This window comes from Nannospalax galili, unplaced genomic scaffold (assembly GCF_000622305.1).
Source record: "Nannospalax galili isolate Female #2095 unplaced genomic scaffold, S.galili_v1.0 scaffold101, whole genome shotgun sequence".
Classification (NCBI taxonomy): domain Eukaryota; kingdom Metazoa; phylum Chordata; class Mammalia; order Rodentia; family Spalacidae; genus Nannospalax; species Nannospalax galili.
Window position 1 is genome coordinate 2,157,934 of NW_008345700.1, and position 24,454 is coordinate 2,182,387.

Below are 24,454 nucleotides of genomic sequence, written 5' to 3' on the forward strand. Positions count from 1 at the left end.
AAGAGAATGAGAATCCTTTTACTTGCACTTAAGGCCTATGCATGTCAGGAAAATGTTTGTCTGCTGAGCTCTCCCAGGCCTTTTTTCACTGTTTAAATTTTGAGTCATGATTGAAGTTGCTGAGGCTCAACTGAAACATGAGCTTGCCTGCTCGGCCCCTCAAGCAGCCCTACCAGCCCAGTGGGACGTGCTGTGCATTTATGGAAGCACTGATGCTTCAATTCTTTCATTCTAGCTTTTGAAGACGCTCTTTGGGACAAACTTGGCCTCTCAGTTTGATGGCCTGTCTTCCAACCCCAGCAAGTCACAAGGACGAGCTCAGCGCCTTGGCTCTTCCAGCATGAGGCCAGGCTTGTATCACTATTGCTTCATGGCACCGTACACCCACTTCACACAGGCCTTAGCTGATGCCAGCCTACGGAATATGGTACAGGCGGAGCAGGAACACGATACCTCAGGGTAATAGCTGTGGTCGGAATCTGTCCTTGGTGAAAAATGAAAGAGTAAGCAGGAGGTACTTTTGAAAAGAACTAAAAATCAAGTTAGCCAGCACCTTTTAGGAAATCGTTGACACAGAGATGAGTAATGCAGGGTCCGTCCCTTCAAAGCCAGAGGCTGAGCTTGGGCGTGTCATGCTGTCCAGAGGTGCTAGAGTGGAGAGGAGGAACTGAGCTGGCTGCCTGTTAACATCAGCTCCTACTTCCACATCGTGCTCAGACTGGAAATGGAGTACCCAGTGTCCTCACATGTTGAAAGCACCAGCTACTTGCTAGTGCTCGTGAGTGACATTCTCCTTTATAGTAAGAGGATATGTGTTGGTAGCACTTTTTGGTCTGTGAGGCAAGAGACTACCTTCAAAATGGCACAGTGGTGCTAGTGTTTAGTGGTGCTTGAAGGGCACAGAAAAGTCAGGGATGGGGATATATTACTTGGACTGTCACTTGAATTTATATTTGTCTTTTTTTTTTTTTTTTTTTTTTACTTTTTTGTAGTTCCAGCCAGCTGGCCTTGAAAGACATCCTGGCCTCCCTCCTTCCCCTCCAGGGCCTCACACATGCCAGGCCAGCACTTTACCAACTCAGCTGTATTTTAGCCTTGATGTTGTTTCTTAAATTATTATCATCAGCAGGTATTTGAGCTGCTGTTCTATGTAGTTATGGCAGAAGAGTCGCTATATCCCCTTTTCATAGCTGTAGGGTTATACAGTGTAGGAAGCAGGGAAAATACTCCCATCCTGGGATTTTTCTTGGTGGTGTATTTACGTATGTGCCCATCGCACCTGTGTTCCCGTCTTTTTAGACATTTTATGAGCTGGGTCTCTCCATGCTGCCTAGGTTGATGTCAGACGTGCAGACTCTTATCAATCCTCCCACCTCAGCCTCTTAAGGGTTTTCCCAAAGAAAGCTAAGTGATACCGCCTAAATTTCCTGTCTTCTGATTGGCTGTCACCTCTCTCAGCCCTCCCAGAGACTGGACCCTGGAGTGGGCTCCCCGTGGCAGCAAACTGCAGGCTGCGCAGCTTCTGCAGGTGGCAGAACTGGTGCCGCACCAGTTGCGTGTTCACTTGAGTCCCGTGTCCCCAGCCCCTGCCACTGCTGCAGCGAATGCCTTTCTGGTTCTCCTTCTGACATGTGCTGATGAGCTAATGTGTAGCTGAGAACAGAGGGCACATTAAAAGATACCATTTGTTTCTGGTTTTGCCTGTTTGGCAGGTGGTTTGATGTACTCCAGAAAGTGTCTACTCAACTGAAGACAAACCTTACAAGTGCGTCAAAGAGCCGTGCGGATAAGGTGAGTGGCACTGCAGCAGAGATGCTCATTCTGTGGACCATGTCCCAGGAACGTTGGTGCTCGGGGCCAGGAATGAAGAACAAGCTCAACGCTTTCTGGATGAGTTTCCAGAAGCTTCCAATTGAAATTTGTGGTTTCTCTTTCTTCTGTAGAACGCTATTCACAATCACATTCGCTTATTTGAGCCCCTTGTCATAAAGGCGCTGAAGCAGTATACCACGACGACCTCTGTGCAGCTGCAGAAGCGGGTCTTGGATTTGCTGGCACAGCTGGTTCAGTTACGGGTCAATTACTGTCTGCTGGATTCAGATCAGGTTTGTCATTCCACTTCGTATTTACCACGCCTGTTCTAACTGAACAAAAACTACCCTGAAGAGACACTGCCCGAGTCTGTGTCATGCATTTTTCTCATCCATCTACCTATGCCTTACCCCAAAACAAGTTTGAATTTAAATTGTAAGGTATAACTTAAGATTCATTGTTTGGTCTGAATATAAAATTCACACTTCTTAAAAACAGATTATTGCCTCGATCAGAGAAGCTTCTTTTTGCAGAGACACATAACTGGTCATATAAGTGGCTGTTGAGTGCTTAACCCTAAGTGGGACATGGGCTTCCAGCCCCTCACGCTGCCCTCTGTAAGGAACATCACAGAAGAGGGGACTGTAAAGAAAGGTAGAGCCAGAGGATGAGGAGGGAGCTGTGGTGCTGTCTTCTGGACACGGCATGCTGTTTGCACTCATGAACTCACAGGAGCTGTGGTTGCCAGTCAACATTCCAGCATAGATGGGCGAGGGGCTCCCGAGGTCACCCCCAGCTGAGGAGCTATTGGCAGTGTATGTCTGCTAGAGGGGAAGTTGTCGTCTTTCTTTAGGGGAAGGTAGCCATTACCAGGTTGCCCATGCTCCAGTATATGGCCCCACACCTGTGCACACATGGGCAGTACTAATTTGACTTTGATGGGTTATCATTTACCTATAATTTCAAGCAGTGATATAATCGCCAGGCCCATAACTGAGGCCCTTGCCCCTGGACCACATGGCGCTGAACAACTTGGATCTGAACCCCTCTCCTCACATCCACCTTACCTTCCTTATGCAGGTCCTGTGGGCATAAGCTTTTCTTGATCATATTTGCCCACCAGATTCTCTTCAGGGAACTTATGTCAGTACTTCTCTAAGATAAAACTGCCTTTAGGCTACTGAAGATTGACCATTCTTGGGCTACTCTCTCTGTAAGTTACAATTTTTTGAGAGGGAAACACTAACAGTTCTTCATTTCCTCCTCTGCCCTCTTCACCTTAAAGGGTCTGTTTCCGGGGAGAAGCAAGGAGAGTCATTGTAGAAGCTCATGTCCCATAGTAGGGTGGGATTGGGAAGGTCAGTCTGAAATGAGGAAATGACCAAATGACCTTTATAAACATTTCTACATTAAATTTTTATGTATTTCATACAGAAAATCATCCTATACTCCTTCCCCTCCCCTTTGGCACCTCCTATACCCCCCACTGGAGTTCTGTCATTTGTATTAAGGCCTATTATGTAAAGTTAGTGTCCCCAGATGTCCCTTAGTGCAGGTTCATCCACCAGGGTTTAGTCAGCCTATCTAGAGTCTCTCCCTTCGAGAAGATCAGCTCTTCCTCACCTGCAGTAACCAGCTGCCAATAATTCTTTGACTAAGATTGGGGCCTGCTGTTGATTTCCACAGTTCTGAGCTGGGTTTTTGTCTGCCTAAGTTTGCAGGGGTGTTTCACATGCTGACTCCATTGCTGTAGGTTTGTATGAGAAGGGTCCCAGGCATCTGTAGGACCATCTCCATATGGGAAATGACCTTTTTAGCCTTCTTTCAAAGGCTGTTAGGAGCTAAGGAGTCTGAGTTCTTTTCGGATTTGTCAGTTGGGGAACTTCCTTCATACCCCTTGCCCTGAAGCCTGTACAGAAGAAGCCTGGTCTGCAGCTCTGGGTCACAGCTGAGGAGGAAGCAGGCCGGGCTGTGTCAGGAGCATAGGAATAAAGCCTCTAGGACTCAGGTAGATGCATTCTAGGAAGAACACATCTAAGACTGTGGTCTGCCTTCCTGTTTCTGCACTCCCAGCTCAGCAGAGGTAGAAACTTACATCATAGAAAAAAATAACTCAGCAGTAGATGGGCCAGGTACATTTGATAATTATATAGTCATTAGATAACTATATAGTCATTTTATTCTACCTAAATCAGAATGGTGATTTGATTTTTTTATTTTTCTCCCTTTGCTCTTCCTAAACCGCTACCTGATACTGACCATTGGTGCTCAGCTTCCAGAGTCCTGTGTGCTGTGCGTGTGTCTGCACAGATGCTGACTTTACCCTAGTGAGTGCTTCACTCTGGGCCATTCAGCCTCATATCAGCAAAACTGTTCCACCCTTTCCACTTGGTGGAGGTCTGCTTTCTTACCCTGAGCAAGCAGTCTAGCCTCCTATTTGTTCCAGTGACTTTTGTCAGTGGGTCCCTTTTCCTTTGTTTAGGACCCACTTTAGGGGCAAAAGCAGACAAAAAAGGCTGAGGCAGACAAACTCAGTACACATACTGACTCACCAAGCGTCTGTTGATTGTCTGTGTTGCACTCTAGCCCTGAGAAGCAGTGGGGATAAGCTCTGGGGTTCATCTGTGGGAGCTTCTGTCGGGGTGACGAAGTCCACAGAAGGCTACATAGAGGATGAGTGACATAGGTTAACTCTCCAGCCCTGGTATTCTCTCTGCTCCTAGGACTGTCCCTTTTCACCTGACTCTCCTGAGTGTCAGGGACAAATATCTAGGTGTTGCCTGCTATAGGAACCAACTCCCTGGATACAGAGTTCTCCAAATGTGATTACAAAAGGTGACTGGTACCCCTGGAATTTATTATTTGTTTTCCCAGTGAGGTCTCATTGCAGTATTTAGTCGCTTTGTTTGTGAAGAGTCTTACCATGTAGTCCAGGCTGACCTCAGTCTTTTCCTCTGCCTGCCTCACCCTCCCTGGGGCTTCTGTTACAGGCCTGCACTGACATGTCTGCCTTAGTGTGATCCTGAAGACATGTCTAGAGGTATCTGCAGTCATCTCACTGCAGAGCAGATGGGAAAACTTGATTATAAACAAGTTAACTGCAGTGTAGGAGCTTAATGAAATTTACACAAATAAGCAGGAAGAAAATAAACCTGGCTTTTACATTTTAATCCTGTTACTGACGTGCAACTTTTCTTGCTTGTAGGTATTCATCGGATTTGTGCTGAAGCAATTTGAGTACATTGAAGTAGGCCAGTTCAGGTAATAGCATTTGGGTACCTTGGAGTTCTTGCCTTGCTATGTATTTACATGTAATTTTAGGTTAAGATGACAGATGCCTCAGAGATCACTGTTGAACATCTTGGCTGGCTTTTTCCCTTCATGGAAATCAGATTAGCCTTTCTCTTAACAATTGATGAAAACTTTCTCAAGACTTGCTTTGAAACAGTTGTGCCTCTTGTAATCAATGTGTTTTCATTACACACTGCAGAGCATCTAGTAATAGGGACAGGTCACTGAGTGATTTGTCACTGGGTGGAACACTGCTCTCTAATCTTAGAGAAAACATTTCTAAGTCAGGGTCTAGAAAAGGGAGTAATTGTGTACTTTGTGTTAAGTGCAGGTTTTCCTTGCTAAACATTAAAGCTTTAATAATCTTGAAGTACCTATAACAGGTGTTTTGGAAAATGACCTTTTTTTTTTTTGGTCTTTTTGAGACAGGATTTCCCTGTAGGCCCAGCTGGCCTAGAACTCATTATGTAGACCAGACTGACCTCAAACTCACAGAGATCCACCTGCCTCTGCCTCCCAAGTGCTGGGATTAAAGGTGTGTGCCACCACGCCCGGCCCCGAAAATGACATTTTTAAATAAGCAGTTTATGCAACAGCATAGAAGGAGAGTGGAGAGTGTTCTGACAGTCCCTGGGCCTGAGACCCAGGCCTTATTCTAATTATGTGACAGCCCAACTCTGTGGTTTCTCCTTGGAATTTGAATTTCTGACAGAGAGAGAGAGAGAGAGGGAGTCTACGAATATGAATGAATAAAGGAAAACGGAGAGTTGGAAAGATTTTACCTGTTGGCATCCAGTGCTGTCAGGTGCCCTCACTTGATCCCTCCTAACCGTCAAACTCAGGAAGCTCACTGATGTGACTGGGATTATGTGACTGCAGCATTTCCTTTACCTTTGTACTCAAACTTTCTGTTGAGGTTATTTTATGTTGTGCATATATAGATACACACACACACACACACACACACACAGAGAGATCTTGGATTGACTTTTAAAAAGAAATGTCTAAGTGGATGTTTTGTTTCTAGGGAATCAGAGGCAATTATTCCAAATATCTTTTTCTTCCTGGTATTGCTGTCTTATGAGCGCTACCATTCAAAACAGATCATCGGAATTCCTAAGATCATCCAGCTATGTGATGGCATCATGGCCAGTGGGAGGAAGGCCGTGACTCATGGTAATGGGCGCATCTCTCCTTGTGCTTAGTGTCGTGCTGTTCCCACCACTGTTGCTCTCCACCCAGCTCTGCACTGTATCCACGAATCAAAGTTTGATTTTTTTTTTTTTTTTGAGAGGAGGTCTCATGTCCCATGCTTGCCTTGAACTCACTTGGAAGCCAAGGACGGCCTTGAACCTCCTCATCCTTCTGCCTCTACTTCCTGAGCGTTGGGATTATAGGCTTACGTTACCAGGCCCTGTTGATGTGATGCTGGGATTGAACCCGGGTCTTTGTGCCTGCTACTCAAAGCATTCTGCAGCCAAGCTGCATCCGCAGCTCAGGTTTTGATCTCCCTTAGTTTTGGAGTGCATAGCTAGCTGGACCTTTACCTGGATTTTCTGCTTTGCCACATTGTATTTTGGGAGGAAAGCTATTAAATAGTAAATAAACCACACTTTTAAATTCTGTGTCCACCTACATTCTGGGGAAACTAAAGTTCTCTTTGCACATTGGCACTGTACCCCAGCACCCTCTGGTTGATGCCATGGCTTCCAGATTAGTTTACTGAAGCTTAAGTAAGAACACAGCAGATGACTAGCCAGTCAGCCTCTCGAGCCTGTAGGAAGAGGTGGTCTCTATAAGAACGTGCTGTAGCTGGACATGCTGCTGGAGCCTGCAGTAACAGCACTGGTAAGTTGAAGGCTGGGCCTCATAGGGAGACCTTGCCTCATACAACAGCAACAAGAAACAATGTGTTGTGAATCTGAGTTTTAAAAACTGGTCTTCTGCTGGGAGTGGTGGTGCACGCCTTTAATCCCAGCACTTGGGAGGCAGAGGCAGGCGGATCTTTGTGAGTTCGAGGCCAGCCTGGTCTACATAGTGAGTTCCAGGACAGCTGGGGCTACAAGGAGACCCTGTCTCAAAAAAGACAAAAAAAAATAAAAAAAAACCCCAAACTGGTCTTCTAGCTTTCCCTGTTGGATTCTTGCTGCTCCGTTGCCAAGAATTTAGAGGCTTTTGACCTCTAAATTTTGGTAGGGATGCATCCTAAGACCTTTGCAGATCCTCCACAGGTGAGAATCACCCTGCCATGGAGAACTTCTATCCCTTGCATCCACAGGGGAGTATAGATTGCAGTGCTTAGCTGTCAGTGTACCTTGGTTCATGCTTCAGCAAAAGCACAGATCAGATATTTAGCAGTTGAGTCACTGCATTTAGTTGAAAATGCTATGTCAGGTATAGGGACCTATAGAGCTTATAGGGTCTTTGGGCTGGGGAAAAAATGGCAGCCAACCCTTTACTTTCTGCTAGGATGCTTTGTCATCTGGAGAAGGTCAGCAAGCATACCCACGTTGTACATAGCTTTAGGGGTACAAGCGAGTGTGTGTGTCACTGAGGGTAAGGGTATGTGTTCATTCTTACCACACAGCACCACGGTGTGTGCCTGCCACTGAGGGTCATGGTGTGTGGAGGAGAGTTTCATCCAAGGTCAGAATGTGTGTGTGCATATATGTGTACATGTGCATTTACGTCACTGAGGGTCAGGATGGGTGTGTGTTCATGTCACCAAGAGTCAGAGTGTGTGTGTGTGTGTATGTGTATGTGTATGTATGTGTGTGTGTGTCAGTGAGCATCAGTGTGCTATGTGCCAGGTAAAGCCATCTATATGGTGGTGTTCAATCTGTTCATTTAGTTTGACTTCTATTTTGGACTAAGATGAAACCTGGAGAAAATCTTCATCTCATGAGTCACTTTTTTTACTTAAAACACTATAATAATCTAATACTGTGGCTCAGATGTATTACATGGTCAGAATATTTTCCTTTTACATAAATCTAGAAGATTATGCATTGGCTGGGGATGTTGGTATTTTGGTTATTTGGAACATTTTATCATTTTCAAATAGATTTTCCTTTGAGTCCCCTTTTATCAGCAGTGACAGTGCATTTGTTACCAGAGCTCTAGTTTCCTTTTTGTGAGAAGCCTTCACAACACTGTCAGTCAGAGTTGAGAGGAAGAACCTTAGCCCTTTACAGAACTGTGATGGTACTTTCAAAATACTCCATAATAATCCGGCATAGGCTAGGGTTTTCTTTATTTCCTGAAAATATGTTGGAAGTGTTGGTGTCTGTCTCCCAGACGTCGTTTTCACACAGAGCCATGTCTCCTCACCGTTGTGTACCCACAGCCATACCGGCCCTGCAGCCCATAGTTCACGACCTCTTTGTATTAAGAGGAACAAATAAAGCTGATGCAGGGAAAGAGCTTGAAACCCAGAAGGAGGTGGTGGTGTCGATGCTGTTGAGACTCATCCAGTACCATCAGGTAAGAGGAAGGCGGAGTGACAGGCATTGTTGGCATGGGAGACGCACGAGGCCCTGTGTGTGTTACACAGTCGGTGCCCCTTTGACCAACATGGCCCCTTTGAGCCTGTGAGAGGGCAGTTACAGGAGGGAGTACAGAAGGGTTGTGTCTTAAGCCAGCACAGCCCTAGGAGGCTACCTGTCATGTGCCTGCCATTATAACGTCATTCATGATTCTAAATGTGCTAGGTTGTTTTTCTAAAATAAGGTCCAAGGATCAGTTAATTGACAGTGTTGGTCAAAATCAAATCATTGATTTATTAAAAAAATGGTAGAAATTCCACTTTTATCTTTACATGATCAAGTTCTTTGTATTTGTGCCGATTTTTAGTTAAGGATGACGTTTAGTAGCCCAAGTGCAGAAACTTAGTGTCCTTAAATTTTTCCTTTTTAGATTCATACTGCTGCTCTCACTTACTTTATTAGTTTCTGCTGTCTGGCTCTGAATCTATAAAACCATAAGCCTTTCTCATAAAAATAGCACTTTCTTCATTTATGTTTTGCTCAGTCTGTATAATATTTAATTGACTAGTCAGTGCCTAAGCCACATGATCACAATAAACAGAAGCAGCATGCAGTAGTTTGAGAGTAAGCGTATGACCTTGGCAAACCTAGCTGCTGCTGCCTGGAGAGGAGTGTATCACTCCTGTCTATCCAGCAGGGTGAGTCTCAGCATGCCTCGTGGAGAGCCTCGTACATCCACAAGGGTTAGAGGAGATGCAGTTCTTGTGTGGCACATGCCCTACATGTGGTCCTTGAAGAGAAAAGCCGCTGTGGGATGGGGTAGTTGGGTTGGGCTTTACGGAGATTGTCCCCAAGGTGAGTATGTACCCTTTTTAGTGGTAGCATTTTACAGACCAGGGTTCAGCAAACTTCTGTGAGCCACTAGGTAAAAAGTACTGCAGCTTTGCAGGCTTCCTGGTCTGTCACAGAATGAAGGCAGATACTGACAGTGTGTATACAGATGCCATAGCTGTGTTCCAAGTACAGTTTATCCACAAAATCAGACAGTGGGCCAGGTTCCCTCTTATGACAGTGAGTGTGTTTAGAATCACGAAGCTGACCACTGAGCAGCCTGTGCTCAGCTCTGTAGGCATGTTGAAGTAAGGGTCACTCCACTCTGCCTCTGCAAAGAGCGCAGAAGGACATTTAGCGTACACAGGTGTAGCAAAGCATCCAGAGCAGTCTATTTAGACAAGATTGTGTTCGAGTTCTGCCAAAGAGTGATGTGTGTTTTTTCTTATGCCTTCTCTTTGATCATGAAATTCTACAATTCCATAGAAGTAGTACCGACCAGGAGTCGTCCTAAGCACAGCGTGGCTCACATGCAGTCTTGGAGCTTGCTGCATCTCTTCATGCATGTTCTTCTTGTTTGCCTTATGGAGGTGAAGACCATGTGGCTTCCTTAGTCCTTACTAGGGATTACATGTTTGAACCCAAGAGCTGCGCAGCTGAGCTGGGGGCAGGGCGGAGGACCTGGGAACTGTCCTGATCTACCCAAACCCTCTTGCAGGTGCTGGAGATGTTCATCCTCGTCCTGCAGCAGTGCCACAAGGAAAATGAGGACAAGTGGAAACGACTGTCTCGGCAGGTTGCAGACATCATCCTGCCCATGTTAGCCAAGCAGCAGGTTTGTCACCACTGCCTTGGTTTGCTGTCATGTAGTGAGTTTGATACGCTTCAGAGTGCTGGGATCCCGGTGAACCATGCATCCTGCCAGGTTCATGCTTTGAAAGTTTTTCCTATTGCTGGTCATGGGGCAAGTGGCTCCCATGACTCTGAGGTTGAAATTGTCTTCATACTTTACAAACGAGGAAATAGGGCTCAGTGGGTTCTTGAGGTTCCCCAGCCTCGCACAGCTTGAGAATGCTGGGACTGGGATTGGCTGGCCCAGTTCTAACCCAGTCTCTTTTATTCTAGTCAGCCAGGTATTTTATTTGATCTTTTACTTTCTGAGGATTTATGGGGCGGGGGGCATTCCTATCACATATCACAAAGTAACCTAGTAGTTGTCACTTAATCAGAATTTCTACAAGCAAATGTCACTACTGGCCAGGCATAGTGGTGCACACCCTTAATCCCAGCACTTGGAAGACAGGTGGATTTCTGAGATGGAGGCCAGCCAGGTCTACATATCAAGTTCCAGGTCAGCCGGGGCTACAGGGAGACCCTGTCTCAAAAACAAACAAACAGAAAAACAAATAAATGACACTACTGGCTTCTTTAAAAAGTGCACAATGGTTTAAGCCGGGCATGGTGGCACATGCCTTTAATCCCAGCACTCGGGAGGCAGAGGCAGATGGATCTCTGTGAATTCAAGGCCAGCCTGGTCTACATAGTTCCAGGACAGCTGGGGCTACAGGGAGGCCCTGTCTCAAAAAGACGAAAAAGAAAAAAAAAAAAACAAAAAAACTGCACTGGTTTGGCTATGCCACATCTTGTGAAGCCAAACAACCCTGGGTCCTGGAGCATGTGGGCCCCAGAGCACAGAAGCCCATGCACCTCCCACTCCAGCACTGTTACAATGGAAGGTACAGTGTGACTGGCTGTAGACGCCCTGCCAGAAAGCCTGGCGCAGTTCTGGGCTGTGTTAGGATGAAACTGTAAGATTGGCAAATTGCCAATTTGTAGTCTGCACTGCTCGTGGTCACCTGTCTGGTGGCAACAAGTGCTCTAGAAAGCACAAAGTGGCCACAGGTCCCAGCATTTCATAAAACATGCAGGCGTACTCTGGGTGGTTTCCGTCTTCATAGCTTCACCCCATTGCCATTTCTTGATGATTTGTTATCTTGAGACCTCTTGGGCAGTGGGAGGGAGCCTGGCCTCTTGGGAGGTATTTTCTGGGGGTGCCCTGGAAGCCTGGTCCTGTTCGCTCAGTTTCGTGTGCAGTTTGAGTATGTGCAGGTGGAAGGCCTGAGTGCATGGGAGGTGCCCCGCTCAGCTTGTGCACTTTGTATGGTAGATGTGTAAGAATCTTAGCGTGGTCCCTGTCACATAGCTCAGCACAGGGGAGAGCTCTGTGCAGAAGAGGCACTAGGTAGTATTGCAGGCACTGATAATAAATACTTCATTAAACAAAGTGTATTGGAAAGCTGTACTCTGCCATTGTAGAGTGAAAGTTTCATTGAGACAGTGGATAATAAAGCAGATAACAAAACAAATTATTAAGTGTAAATATCAGATACTAATAAGTACTCTGCAGGAGAGGAGAGGGGAGTAGTATCAGGGTAAAGGACGGACGACAAGAAAAAGCCCTGCCCAGGAAGGATGTTTGAATAAGCATAAAGGAGGGGAAAGGTGAGTCTAGCAGGGACTGGGAAGAGAGTGCTAAAGTCCTTGAGGAGGCAACATGCCCATCATGTGCAAGAGGCCATTCTGCTGGAGCAGACACAGGAGAAGAAAGGGTGGGAGGTCCAGAGTGGAAGGGTAGGGAACCTTTCAGAGGGCTTAGCACAGAGGAGCCATGGGGAAATGATTTGAGCTCTTACACTTGAGCTGGGTACAGACTCTAGAGGGGAGTAATGGCAAAGCAGGAAAACCCACAGGATGCCCTGTAATGGAGTAGTGTGGACATTGACATTGCTTAACACAATGCTGATGGCCAGCTGTGGGATGTAAGGGAGAGAGGCATCATGGGTGTTCTAAGGATAGAACTGCTGTGGATGCATTCAAGAGCCTGGCAGCAGCCCCTGGAGAAGGTCAGATCTGGTCTGCTCAGTGGAGCCCCCTAGTGGGCACCTAATGGGGCTGAAGCCAGCACTGGGCGATGAATCTGAAGCTGTTGAGAGGTGGCTGGATAGAAAGCAACATCTGAGACTGGGGGAGGTTGCAATGGACCAGCCTTGCTGGAGAGGAGAAACCTGTTTCAAGCCTACTGCATCTGACATCAGGAAGGTATTGGAGACGATGTGAAGTGACAGCCTGGGACGGGTAGGAAGAACAGGCAGGAACCGAGATCATAAGACAAGCTTATTATACTTTCTTTCTTTCTTTCTTTATTAATTAACTAATTAATTAATTAATTTGTGTGTGAATGCTTTGCCTGTGTGGATATAAGTGCACCATGTGCATGTTGTGCCCACATAGGCCAGAAGAGTGTGTTGGGTCCCCTGGAACTGGAATTAGAGACAGTTGTTAGCCTCCATGTGTGTGCTGGGAACTGAACCTGGGTCCTTTTTAAGAGCAGCGAGTGCTCTTAACCTCTCCAGCCTCAGCTTAACCTTTCTTACAAAAGCCTTTGGTAAAGTAGGGAGGGGCTGGGATTGGCAGCACTGTGGTGCTGACCAAGGATTTCATTAGGACAGAGAAAGCCAGATGGTGATGGGAGTATGTTCCCAAAGAACAGGAAGAGGGGATTTGGAAAGAGATTGGCTAGAAGAGGGGACAGGGCTCAGGGTGGTAGGCTGTAGAGGAAAGGGGTGAGTAGGAATGGAATGGTGTTGGCAGAAACGAAGGCCTGGCTTCCATTGAAGGCAAAATAAGGGCCCCACAGGCAGGACAGATCCAACGTTGCCAACATGGTGTCTTTGAGCAGGCACAGGGGTTGTCATTGTTGCCTCAGTGGTGTGTGCTCTTTTACATGAGCACAGGGAATTCTTCCATAGTATCTGGAGGGCAGGCTGTGGTATGGCTCAGGCAGACTGTAGGAAGCATGGGTACCCAGAGGTTCTCAACAGTTTCCTTATCTCACTGTCTGACTTGGTGCTACATGGTTTTAAAAACCCCATCTCGGGGCTGGAGAGATGGTTCAGCAGTTAAGAACACTGGCTATTCTTACAGAGGATCTGGGTTCAAATCCCAGCACCCTCATGGCAGCTAACAACTGTCTGTAGCTCCAGTTCCAGGGGATCCCACAGCCTCTTCTGTCCTCTGCGAGCATTGCACAACACAGGTGCACTTACCTGCATACAGGCAATACACACACACACAAAAATAATAAAAAACTTAAACAAACCCATCTCTATAGTTGTTTGCTAAGTACAGTAGAGTTCAGGAAATAGAATTGGTGATTGGACACATTGGTTTGTGATGTAGGATTTGTTTGAAATCTTCTGCACCCCTTAAAGGCAGTGCTGTTATTTTAAGCCCTTTTCCTTTTTAGTTCTCCATTGTACTGTGAAGTAAGAAAAGCAGGCAAGTTACTAATAGATTCTTTCTTTCGGCAGGGTCTCCCTGTGGCCCCAACTGGCCTGGAACTCACTATGTAGATCAGTTTGGCCTCCATTTCACAGAAATCCGCCTGCCTCTGCCTCCTAAGTGCTAGAATTAAAAGCATGCGCCACCACATCCGGCTAGAACTATTAAACTCAAAGCTCCCAGTATTGGGGTGACAGTGGGATATTGGACCATGGAGAAAGCTGGGAATGGGACAACTGCCTTTTATTACTGTGTTACTGCAGAGCAAGAGTGGGTGCAGGTAAAGCAGAGATGAGTGTGTGTGATGGGCTGTGCGTGGGAAGACACGCAGAGAAGACTGTTGGAGATTGCGTCACAGGGTCGGTCTGGTTGTTTGCTGTATGTGCCTCTTTTATAGAAAGCGTGTTGTTTATGTAATGAAATTCAAATGAAAAGATTTCCATTGTAGTGAAATGTGACTGAAAACAGTGTTGTCCTGAGAGCTTGCTTGGGTCCCTACTAAGTAAAAAGCTTTTAAACTTTCACTGACAGGATGTGGTGTGGACAATGGCGCATAGACGTCTCTCTGTCTTGCTTCATTCCACAGATGCACATTGACTCCCATGAAGCTCTTGGAGTGTTAAATACTTTGTTTGAGATTTTGGCTCCTTCCTCCCTCCGTCCTGTGGACATGCTTTTGCGGAGTATGTTCATCACTCCAAGCACAATGGTGAGTCTCATCAGACACTCCTGGTGCCCTAGAGGCCATGTTTCAGCCCAAATCTGCCACAGCTGGTGAGGTGGGAATAGAACTTGAGCACTGCTTTTCACCTTCCCAATTGACCCTTGTGCTCCTTCTCTAGGACCACATTTGAAACCAGTGCTGTAGGGACTTCCTGCTACAGTAATGAATGGAGGTGGTGTTCTGTGGACTTGGCAGCCAGGGGAAATGTAGTCATTTTTCTTTCTTTGGCTTTAGCATATGTATTTTCTCTTGTAGGCCTCTGTAAGCACTGTTCAGCTGTGGATATCCGGAATCCTAGCCATTCTGAGGGTTCTGATTTCCCAGTCAACTGAAGACATCGTTCTGTCTCGTATTCAGGAACTCTCCTTCTCTCCATATTTAATCTCCTGTCCAGTAATTAACAAGTTAAGAGATGGAGACAATAATTCATCACTGGGAGAATGCAGTGAAGGCAAACAAATGAAGAATTTGCCAGAAGACACGTTCTCAAGGTATGCTTTATCTCTGGACCTGCAACTTTTGGGAATCATGTGGTGACTCATCAGTCCATCTGAGTAATTGCTGCCCTAGTTGCACTGTTAACCCACCCAGCACTTTTTTTTTTTTTTTTTTTTTTTTTTTAGACAGGTCTTCCTGTAGCCCTGGCTAGCCTTGAACTCACAAAGATCCGCCTGCCTCTGCCTCCCAAGTGCTGGGATTAAAGGTGTGCACCACCATGCTGGCATATGCAGCTTTTAATACCATATCTCACCCAGCCCTCGCTTCACACCTTTCTTAAGGTTCGGTCACATTCTAGTGCTGTCTTTGTGACTCACCAGGAGCAGGCACGGGTGGCCTGCCCTATGTGCAGGCAGTAAAGGATGGCTCCCTGTAGAGCATGGGTGGCCTGCCCTATGTGCAGGCAGTAAAGGATGGCTCCCTGTAGAGTATGGGTGGCCTGCCCTATGTGCAGGCAGTAAAGGATGGCTCCCTGTAGAGCACGGGTGGCCTGCCCTGTGTCCAGGCAGTAAAGGATGGCTCCCTGTAGAGTAGTTGCACCTGAATATGCACTGGAAGTCGGCCTTGGGCTTCTTTACACCATGTGCTACAGTAAAGAACCTTTCCTTGCCACGGTGAGTATCACCCACTGTGTACCTGCTGGACCAACTCAGGTCTGCCCTTCCACATGGTGGTGGGAGCTCCTCAAGGACAGTGGTCACAGTTTAGGCACTTATCAACACTCTGCCCTCCTTTGGAGTTAGAGCCACACTCTGAATATGGTCCTTTGGGCCTCCCACATTTTCAGGTGGCGACACCTGTGCTGTCTTGTTTTGTTTGTAGGTTTAACTGGCAGTCTGTGTCTCTTCCTCTCTTAGGTTGAAACAAGTGGTTAAAATGATGCCACACCAAATTTCTGTAGTGAATTATCAGCTGGTAATTGTGTGAAACTTTTACAGCCTACAAAGCTTCAAAAAAATACCACTGGTTGTTGTCACTCTGTTGTGGTAGGTCTTTGAGGATGGTATGGCTGCCGTTTCATAGTTGAGGAATGTGATTTACAGAGAGGTAAAGAGACAGTCCAGAGTATGGTCTGAAGCCTTCATTTCACTTTTACTTGGTTCAGTGTACATTACCTGTATTTTTATGTGACACGAGTTGACTTTCTTTTCATTCACATTATGAGCTCAGTGATAGCGGCCTAACGTGCTGTCATTCCATCCCTTTCTTGCAAGGTTCCTGTTACAGCTGGTTGGCATTCTCTTAGAAGACATTGTTAGAAAGCAGTTGAAAGTGGACATGAGTGAGCAGCAGCACACATTCTACTGCCAGGAGCTCGGCACTTTGCTCATGTGTCTAATCCACATCTTCAAGTCTGGTAAGTGAACTGGTTAGTTCATAGTGTTTCCTGTGCCCTGTCTTGCACAGTAGCTTCTTGGGGCATAGGGACAGTGCCCCCCACTACAAGCTGTCCTCCCTGTTCATTGTGCCCATTTGGCAGGCTTTCTTGATGATAAGAGTTAATCTCATAGGGTGTGGTTCAGCAGCTACTGTTGGGTAGATGGATCATATTCTTGTGTTCATGATGATCTTCATTACAGTAACTCAGATGTAGAAGCAGCTCAGGTATCCATTTTGGTGGGGTAATCAATGAGCAAAATCTGACATATAATATATAAGTAGTTGAATGTATCTACAGATGGAATATTTCTCGGCCTGAAAAAGTAAGATAATTCTGACAAAACATGAGTGACTCTTGAAGGCATGCTGAGCAAAATAAGCCAGGCACAGAAAGACAAGCACTGTGTGTTTGCTTTACACAAATATTCAGAATCTAGAGACATAAAATCAAATGGTGTGGCCAGGGGCTTCAAATGAGGCGGGGTTATGTTTAATGCCTTAGAGTTTCAGTTTTACAAGATGAAAAGAATTATAAAATGGGGCTGGAGAGATGGTTCTGTGGTTAAGAGTGCTTGCTGCTCTTCCGGAGTACTGGGGTTTGGTTGCCAGCACCTACATGGCTGCTCAAAACAATCTGTAAGTCCAGTTTCAGGAGAGATGCCCTCTTCTGGCCTCTTAAGGACGTTGGCATGCACATGATACATTTACATACATGCAGGTAAAACACTCATATAAAATAAAATTTAAAAAATATTTTTTAAAAAGAATTACAGAGTTGGGTGTGGTGGTGCACGCCTTTAATCCCTGTGAGTTCAAGGCCAGCCTGGTCTACATAGGGAGTTCCAGGGAGACCCTGTCTGAAAAAGACCAAAAGGAAAAAATGAATTACAAAATGAATCGTGGTGGTGGTGGTGTTACATAATATAAACGCATTTAGAGCCAGGACTATATACTTAAAAATGGTCAAGGTGATAGATGTTATGTTATATATATTCTACCACAAGAGGAAGGGGTTGAGGCCCAGCAAGGTAGGTCAGCAGGTAAGACGCTTGCTGCCGAGCCTGAAGGCCTGAGCGTGATTCCCCAGGACCTACATGATAGAAGAAAACACTTGTTTCCATATGTGATGACATGAACATGTACACACACATATACGTGAACACAGAACAGATGGTTTGCTTTTTTTTTTTTTTTTTTTTTTAAGTGGGAAGGACCGCTCAGATTCAAAAAGTTCTGAATCAGCTGATTTAAGCTTTTACAATTTTATTAGACTTTTCAAAGACAAATCCTCTGGGGGTTGTGGGGGGCAGGCGAGCTGGTCATCTTGGCAGCTGCCTTGAGGAGAACGGTGGGGAGAGGGACAGAAAGCCATGAAGCCGTGCGGGTTTGCAGTCTGCGTGGGGGTCAGACACGGGGCTGACCGGCAGCCACGTGGCTGGGAGAAGGAAGCTTTAGAGAAAGTGAAGAAATACAAGACGCTGGGAAAGTCCAAAGCCTTGAAAGCATGTCTAGAAAAGGGACATGGAGAAGAGAAGATTATGCTCTTCTGAACAAATAGAAAAGTGGGCAGACTTGCAGACTACATGACTGTGACTGGGCCATACGTTCTGCCTTTTTTTAACCTAAAGACTCCAACTGGGAATGTAACTAAGTTGATGGGAGTGATTGCTGAGCATGTATGAAACCCTGGGTTTGATCCCAAGTACCACATAAAGTGTGGTGGTGTATACCTGTGATCCCAGCACCAGAGACGTGGGTGCAGAGAACCAGAAGTTTAGGTCATCCTCAGCTACATAGAGAGTTTGAGATCAGCCTGGGCTATGAGACCTACTTCCTAATAAATTTTTTTTTTTTTAATTAAAAAACAGTGCTGGTCATGGTGGCGTATGCCTATAGTCCCAGCACTTGGGAGGCAGAGGCAGGCAGATCTCTGTGAGTTCAAGGCCAGCCTGGTCTACATAGTGAGTTCCAGGCCAGGTGGGGCTGCAGGGGGATCCTGTCTATAAAAGACAAAAAAAAAAAAAAATTAGGGGCTGGAGAGATGGCTCAGCGGAGAACCTCAGCTCTTGCAGAGGACCTAGGTTTGGTTCCCAGCACTCACATGGCAGCTAACAACTGTCCATAACTCCAGTTTCCTCTTCTGACCTCTGTGGGCATTGAATGACATGGGTGCACCTACATCCATGCAGGCAATACATTCACACACATAAAATAAAAATGCTAAAACATTTTTAATTACATTTATTTATTGTGGGAGGGGCATGTGATGGGACAGTTGGCTGTCCTCAACTGTGGCTGTGCCTAGTGGTTTCATCCTGTAATCTGTGCAGTGTATTTCCATGTCCCACTTTGGTTTCTGTCTTGGCCGTGCCCTTTGGTGGACTCCATTGCACAGCAGAAGGATGGCCTCTGGCCTCAGTGGTTCTGAGCCTCTGGAGTGTACTGTGTTGACTTTCTATAACCATTTTGGGCACCTTTGAGCCCTGAGTGCTTTGGCCAGCCTGGGCCAGGTGAGAGGTTGGACAGCCCTCCTTTGAAGGTATGGGTTAAGTTGTAAGAGGAAGAAGGGACAGATGGAGTAACTGATAGTGTGCTACCAGTGACAGAAGTACACCAGTTAGAACTTGAGCAGTACAGTGATAGACAAAACAGGAGGGAGTCAGGCAGGGCTTCTCAGGGGCCTGGTGAGCTCAGCTGAAGTGGCCAGTGGAACCAGCTTTTGGAGTATGAAGAGAGGACGACGGAAGTGTGGGCGTGAGCACAGGTTGGGAGGAAAGCAGACTGCCCAGTGGAGCCCAAGGATGGAGCATTATGTGAACTGCTTCCCTTACTTGTTGCCAAGGGCAACAGCAACATGCCAGAATCTAATTTTGATAACAGATACTAGTTTTAAACTATTTTTCTTAATATTGATATTTTTTTTTCTTTTTAAAAACCCCCTTGTTGTTTTAAAGATCATTTATTTATTTTGTGTATGTGAATGAGGGCTTGAGCTTGCCACTGTGTGCCTGTGGGGGTTGGAGGCGAGATAGCTTTTTGGGGGGCAGTTCTCCCCTTTCACTTTGTTTTGAGGCAGGGTTTCTTTGTTTCTGCCATTGCATTGTGCACAAGAGCTGGCCGAGGTTACAGATGTACTCCGTCGCCACATTTGGTGTCTCTACATGGGTTTCAGGGAGCCGTCCCCTGACCTTTAAAGACCTTCTGATTTATGCTTCATTGATCACTGTCAGGAATAGCAGGTTTCTTTCATGGTTTTCCATTGCTTAGTTTGGATCCCACACTGAAGGAGGTTTCTGATAAGTAAAAAGTTGTCAGAGAACGAGCGAATGGAGGAGGCGGCACCAAGACACAGATAAAACTCTGAACGGGATAGAGCTTTATTTCGCACGGGACATGTTCCCTTCGAGGAAGGGAAGATGTCAGCCCACGGATTGTAAGCTGGGGCTTATGGGGCTTCAGGGTGCAGAAGGCAGGAAGTTTTTTGGGAAAAATCAGGCAGGGGGAAGCAGGAAAAGCAGGGCTTGTAAACCCGGCTCCGTTCCATTCTGTCTGCCAGCCAGGATCTGGGTCAGGAAGTGTTTATTTTTTGTCCTCCTGAGATAAGGGAAAAGCTGTACTAAAAGTGGCTCCTAAAATCTCTGGTTAACAGGCAGAATCTGCTTCTCTTGTCTTCAGAAATCAGAGGAAAGGCAGGCTGCCTCTTAGAAGAGTCTACTTCCCTTGACTTCAAAGACCAATGTTCTTATCAGCTCAGTTCCCTTTTTTCAGGCTTGAAAATCCAAAGTCCGCTGGACCCTGTTGGAGAAGGGGGAGAGGCTACTGCGGTTTTGAAACCTTGATGGTTTCTCTTACCTTTGGACGACAGCTCTGTGCTGTGTGCTGTTCATCCCATGGACTTCCTGTGTGGCTTCAAATGCTCACTCAGCAGTAGCTCTAACTTCCTCTGCTTCCTTTCTTCCAAATCTGAAGGGAATGCTTTTACTGTGCATTGCATGGTCATGTCAAACAGAAAACTCCAGCAAAGTTAGGATATGTCACACACATGCTAATTTAGTGGCTTTTAGCCACATGTGTAATTGGGCAACTAAATTGCAAGTAGCATGCCTGAGGCACTTCTTAATTGTGCTTAACTTTAATGAAGTAAACCAGGGTGAGGCCCTTGACTCCTCTCTTTGGCAGTGCAGGCATGGTCGGAGTGGCATACGGTCCTGGAAGAGCATGGTGTGGCTTTGTCTTGGTGCCTTTGGGCACTTGCAAAGAGAGAGGGTGTGTGCATTTGTCCGTGCATGTATGTCTGTTTCTCTTGTTTAGTGTGACACTGGGTAGAACAACTCCTGGATTTGGCTGGTCTCAAGATAGAGTTGAAGTAAAACCTCTGTAAAGGCTTGTTTAGCTCTCTTGACAGTTGTCTATTTGCTCTTGCAGCCTCTTGTGTCTTTGCCTCTCCATCCAAAGAGCACTCATTTGTGGGGTGCTGTTCTATCTGTTGGCTGCGGCTCAGTTCTGTGATTCCCCCACTGTGGCCTACAACTACTGACCTGGCTCTTGTGTTGGCCAGCTCCTTTTGTGCACTTGGATCTAGGCTTCACAGCACCTGTCTCAGGGCTCCCGTTTTATGTGGCCATGCTGATCAGCAGAGGGCCAACGTGAAGAGGTTCCCAGGTCAATGGACTGACTCGTTAAATAAGTTAAAGATTTAGAAAAGTCTTAAAGTTTGGGGCTGGTAATGTGGCTTTGTCAGAAAGTGCTGTGGTACAGGTATGAGGACCTGAATCTGGACCCAGGACCTACATAAAGCACCAACTGCAGTGCTCGGGCTCCTGCAGCCTCAGTTTTGGGAGGGGAGGCCAGGAAGATCTCAGGCTCTGGCCAACCAGTTTAGCCAGGTGCTGAGCTCCAGTCTCAGCAAAAGGCCCCATCTCAAATAAGATGGAGAAGCAACATATTGATCTAAGATCAGCCTCTGACCTCCACACACACAGGACCACACACACAAGTCAGAGTTCTCTAAGTGCCAAATACTTTGAACACATAGGTATGGGGAAGGCTTTGTCCCATAACCAGTTGTACTTTGGTTTTAGGAATGTTCCGGAGAATCACAGCAGCTGCCACTCGACTTTTCACCAGCGATGGCTGTGAGGGCAGCTTCTACACCCTGGAGAGCCTGAATGCACGGGTGCGCTCCATGGTACCCACGCACCCAGCTCTGGTACTGCTGTGGTGTCAGATCCTGCTGCTTGTCAACCACACTGATCACCGTTGGTGGGCAGAGGTGCAACAGACACCAAAGTAGGTGCACTGCTCCCTGGGCCCAGGCACTAGTCCAGTGTTTGGCCTGAGGCTTGGCTGCTTTGAAGGCATTTTTATTTCCATTCTTTTTGAGGCTTTATAAAATGCGGGCTGTGTATTAGTCTTTCTTTCATGGCACTGTTTGTAGGGGAATGTGGTCTGGCTGCAGGCTTTCAAACTAGACAGCTGCTCTTTCAACATGGTTTTCTTTGACAAGCTCTGTTCCATCTTATGGGCTATGCTTCTCAGGCTCCATCCCCTCTGCGATGTTCTAGGGCTTACATGGGTTCCATGGCCAGACATGTTGCAATATCTTAACTTCATAATGAGTTAAATGTGGGTCTGGTTATTCTTAGATAATGAAGTAATTATTTAGCAAATTTCGAAACATATTGAAAATATGTTATTTTTTTTTATCATTTAGATAAACTTTCTGCTTGTGGGTGGCCCTTTTTTGTAAAGAATCCTCAGGCTTAAGCCTCAGTACCCAGGTGCACACTCACTTAGAGATCGAGCATGTTTTGAAGTACAAGCTGAGCCAGCCTAGTCAGTCCTTAGTGTGGTTCCTGGACTGCTTAAGGGCTCTTGCCAGGAGAGCTCCACCCCTTGAGAGCCTTGGCAGGAAGAGGTTCCTAGAGGAAAGGCATGCAGGTACAGTTAGCGCCTCGACTTGGTGCCAGGAGGCCAGGGGCTCCCATCCAGACCCACCGTCTGTTTTCAAATCCCTGTTTTTTAAATTTTATTTATTGCTAAGTGTTCTGTGTAACAGAATGTGCAAATGAAATAGAAATGCCACTTTCTGCCCCACACGGGGCACTTGGGGATACACCCATGACATCATTTGAAACACTTAGGATACATTAGATTTCTGAAAACATTCTAAGTGCTTTCAGACAGGAAGTCAGAGTGTCCTAGCTCTGTGCTGCTTATAAGTCGGCCATAAAACTTGAAATAGAGCCAGAAGCTTGCTAGGGCCGAGGAATCTGCATGGACTCTAAGCCCCTGCTGGTGCCAGTGCTGCTGCTCCTTGGGCCATGCTCTGAGTGGCCCACTACAGGGCCAGATGACTTCTGGCTCTATAATTAGGGGTCAGGCCTTAGCAAAGATGGCTCAGCGTGTAAAGTGCTTGTTGCCAAACCTGATGACTTGATTTCGGATCCTAGGACCCACATGGTAGAAAGAGAGAACCAGTTCCCACAAGTTATCCTCTGACCTCCATAGGTATACTGTGGTACACATGCTAAACTATGGCATACATGTACACACATAAACAGATAGGTAAATATAATGATCTTTTAACAGAAAGAAAAGAAGGAAGTTGGAGCCCTGAGAACTGGTGTGTGGTAGGTTCTCAGGGGGATCCAGTGAACAGGCAAGATTGAATTGTCCTGGGAAAGATACAAGGTTTAGGGCCTGAGTTAACTGTGAATGAGGCAGAAGGAAGGTGAGAAGAAACATAGTTCAGCCAGCTCTGAGCCGATCTGTCCCCGCCCTGTTGGTGGCTGTTGGTGGTAAGGGTGTAAGCCATACACTGCTTTGTTCTCAAAGAAATGGAGTCTGACCTCAGCTGATGGAGGAGGCCATCCTCTACCAGGATGCTCTGGACTCGCTGAAATGTCTGTGTCTTAAAAGACAGAATGTTGCCGGGCGTGGTGGCGCACGCCTTTAATCCCAGCACTCAGGAGGCAGAGGCAGGTGGATCTCTGTGAGTTCAAGGCCAGCCTGGTCTACATAGTGAGTTCCAGGACAGCTGGGGCCACAGGGAGACCTTGTCTCAAAAAAACCAAAAAAAAAAAAAAAAACCCAGAAAAACAGAATTGTTACATTAATCAGAGAAAAACAGGAAAGCGACTTTACCTCTGGAATCCTTGATTATGTTTTGGATCTGGCATATGAGACTGCCAGACTGATTGATCCTTACTAGACAGTAGGAAATTTGAGTCTGAGCATGGTGTGCATGGTGTCTAGGGGGCATGTTCAGGAAGCACCTGGAGAATTTATAGTGCAATGTTAGGTCTACAAATAACTCTCCCGTGGTGCAGTCAAAGAAGAATGTGTGTGTGTATAATATGTAGTGTATTTTCTGCCTGCTAGACCCTCTTGTATTCTTAGTTATTTTCTAGGAGCAGAAGACAGAGTACACGTACACATCATTCTGACGTAACAACATTCAGAATTACTGTATTTAAGTAGGAAAATGAAACAGAGCCACACTCAATATTTGTGTTTGCGTGTGTGTCTGTGTGTGTGTAAGCCTGCTGCCGTCCCAGATGTGCCCTCATTGCATCCGTCTCTCATTGTAGGAGACACAGTTTATCCTGCACAAAGTCACTTAGCCCCCAGATGTCCATCGAGGAGGAGGATTCTGACTCCGCAGCTCAACTTGGGATGTGCAGTAGAGAAGTCGTGCGAAGAGGGGCCCTTATTCTCTTCTGTGATTATGTTGTAAGTGCGAAAGATGCCCATGGGGTGCAGACGGAGGTGGGGCACATGGATACTGCTTGTGTGCACTTAGTCGGGCAGCCACACTGAGGAACGTAGCGATGTTCACTCTGGTGTGTGATTAGACCAGTCGTGGCCCTCCCAAGCTAAATTTTTAACGGATCTTGAGCTTTCATTCAGCCATCACTAATTTATTACATGCCCAGAGGCTCAGTGCCTGGCATGAAGCTGGGCATGTTTGTCTCAGTATGGAGCCCAGGCTGTGTCGTTCTCACAGAGAGCTGGCTGCCTCTGCTTCTGCCTCCCAAGTGCATCACCATGCCTGGCAAATAAAATGATTTTAATAAGCTGACTGTACTAA

The 24,454-nt window shown here is 46.3% G+C and overlaps 1 protein-coding gene across 3 annotated transcripts in view; it reads left to right on the plus strand.

Moving 5' to 3' along the window:
• Htt (huntingtin) overlaps nucleotides 1-24,454 on the plus strand; it is a 144,412-nt gene that overhangs the window by 76,645 nt on the left and 43,313 nt on the right. For all 3 annotated transcript variants that reach the window (XM_029567695.1, XM_008841869.3, XM_029567696.1), the window contains 12 exons: nucleotides 236-459; nucleotides 1,713-1,791; nucleotides 1,944-2,105; nucleotides 5,018-5,073; nucleotides 6,131-6,279; nucleotides 8,450-8,586; nucleotides 10,138-10,254; nucleotides 14,347-14,469; nucleotides 14,740-14,975; nucleotides 16,197-16,339; nucleotides 21,444-21,651; nucleotides 23,955-24,096. In XM_029567695.1, the coding sequence (XP_029423555.1) occupies nucleotides 236-459; nucleotides 1,713-1,791; nucleotides 1,944-2,105; nucleotides 5,018-5,073; nucleotides 6,131-6,279; nucleotides 8,450-8,586; nucleotides 10,138-10,254; nucleotides 14,347-14,469; nucleotides 14,740-14,975; nucleotides 16,197-16,339; nucleotides 21,444-21,651; nucleotides 23,955-24,096 (1,776 nt within the window). The remainder of the gene's footprint in view (nucleotides 1-235; nucleotides 460-1,712; nucleotides 1,792-1,943; nucleotides 2,106-5,017; nucleotides 5,074-6,130; nucleotides 6,280-8,449; nucleotides 8,587-10,137; nucleotides 10,255-14,346; nucleotides 14,470-14,739; nucleotides 14,976-16,196; nucleotides 16,340-21,443; nucleotides 21,652-23,954; nucleotides 24,097-24,454) is intronic.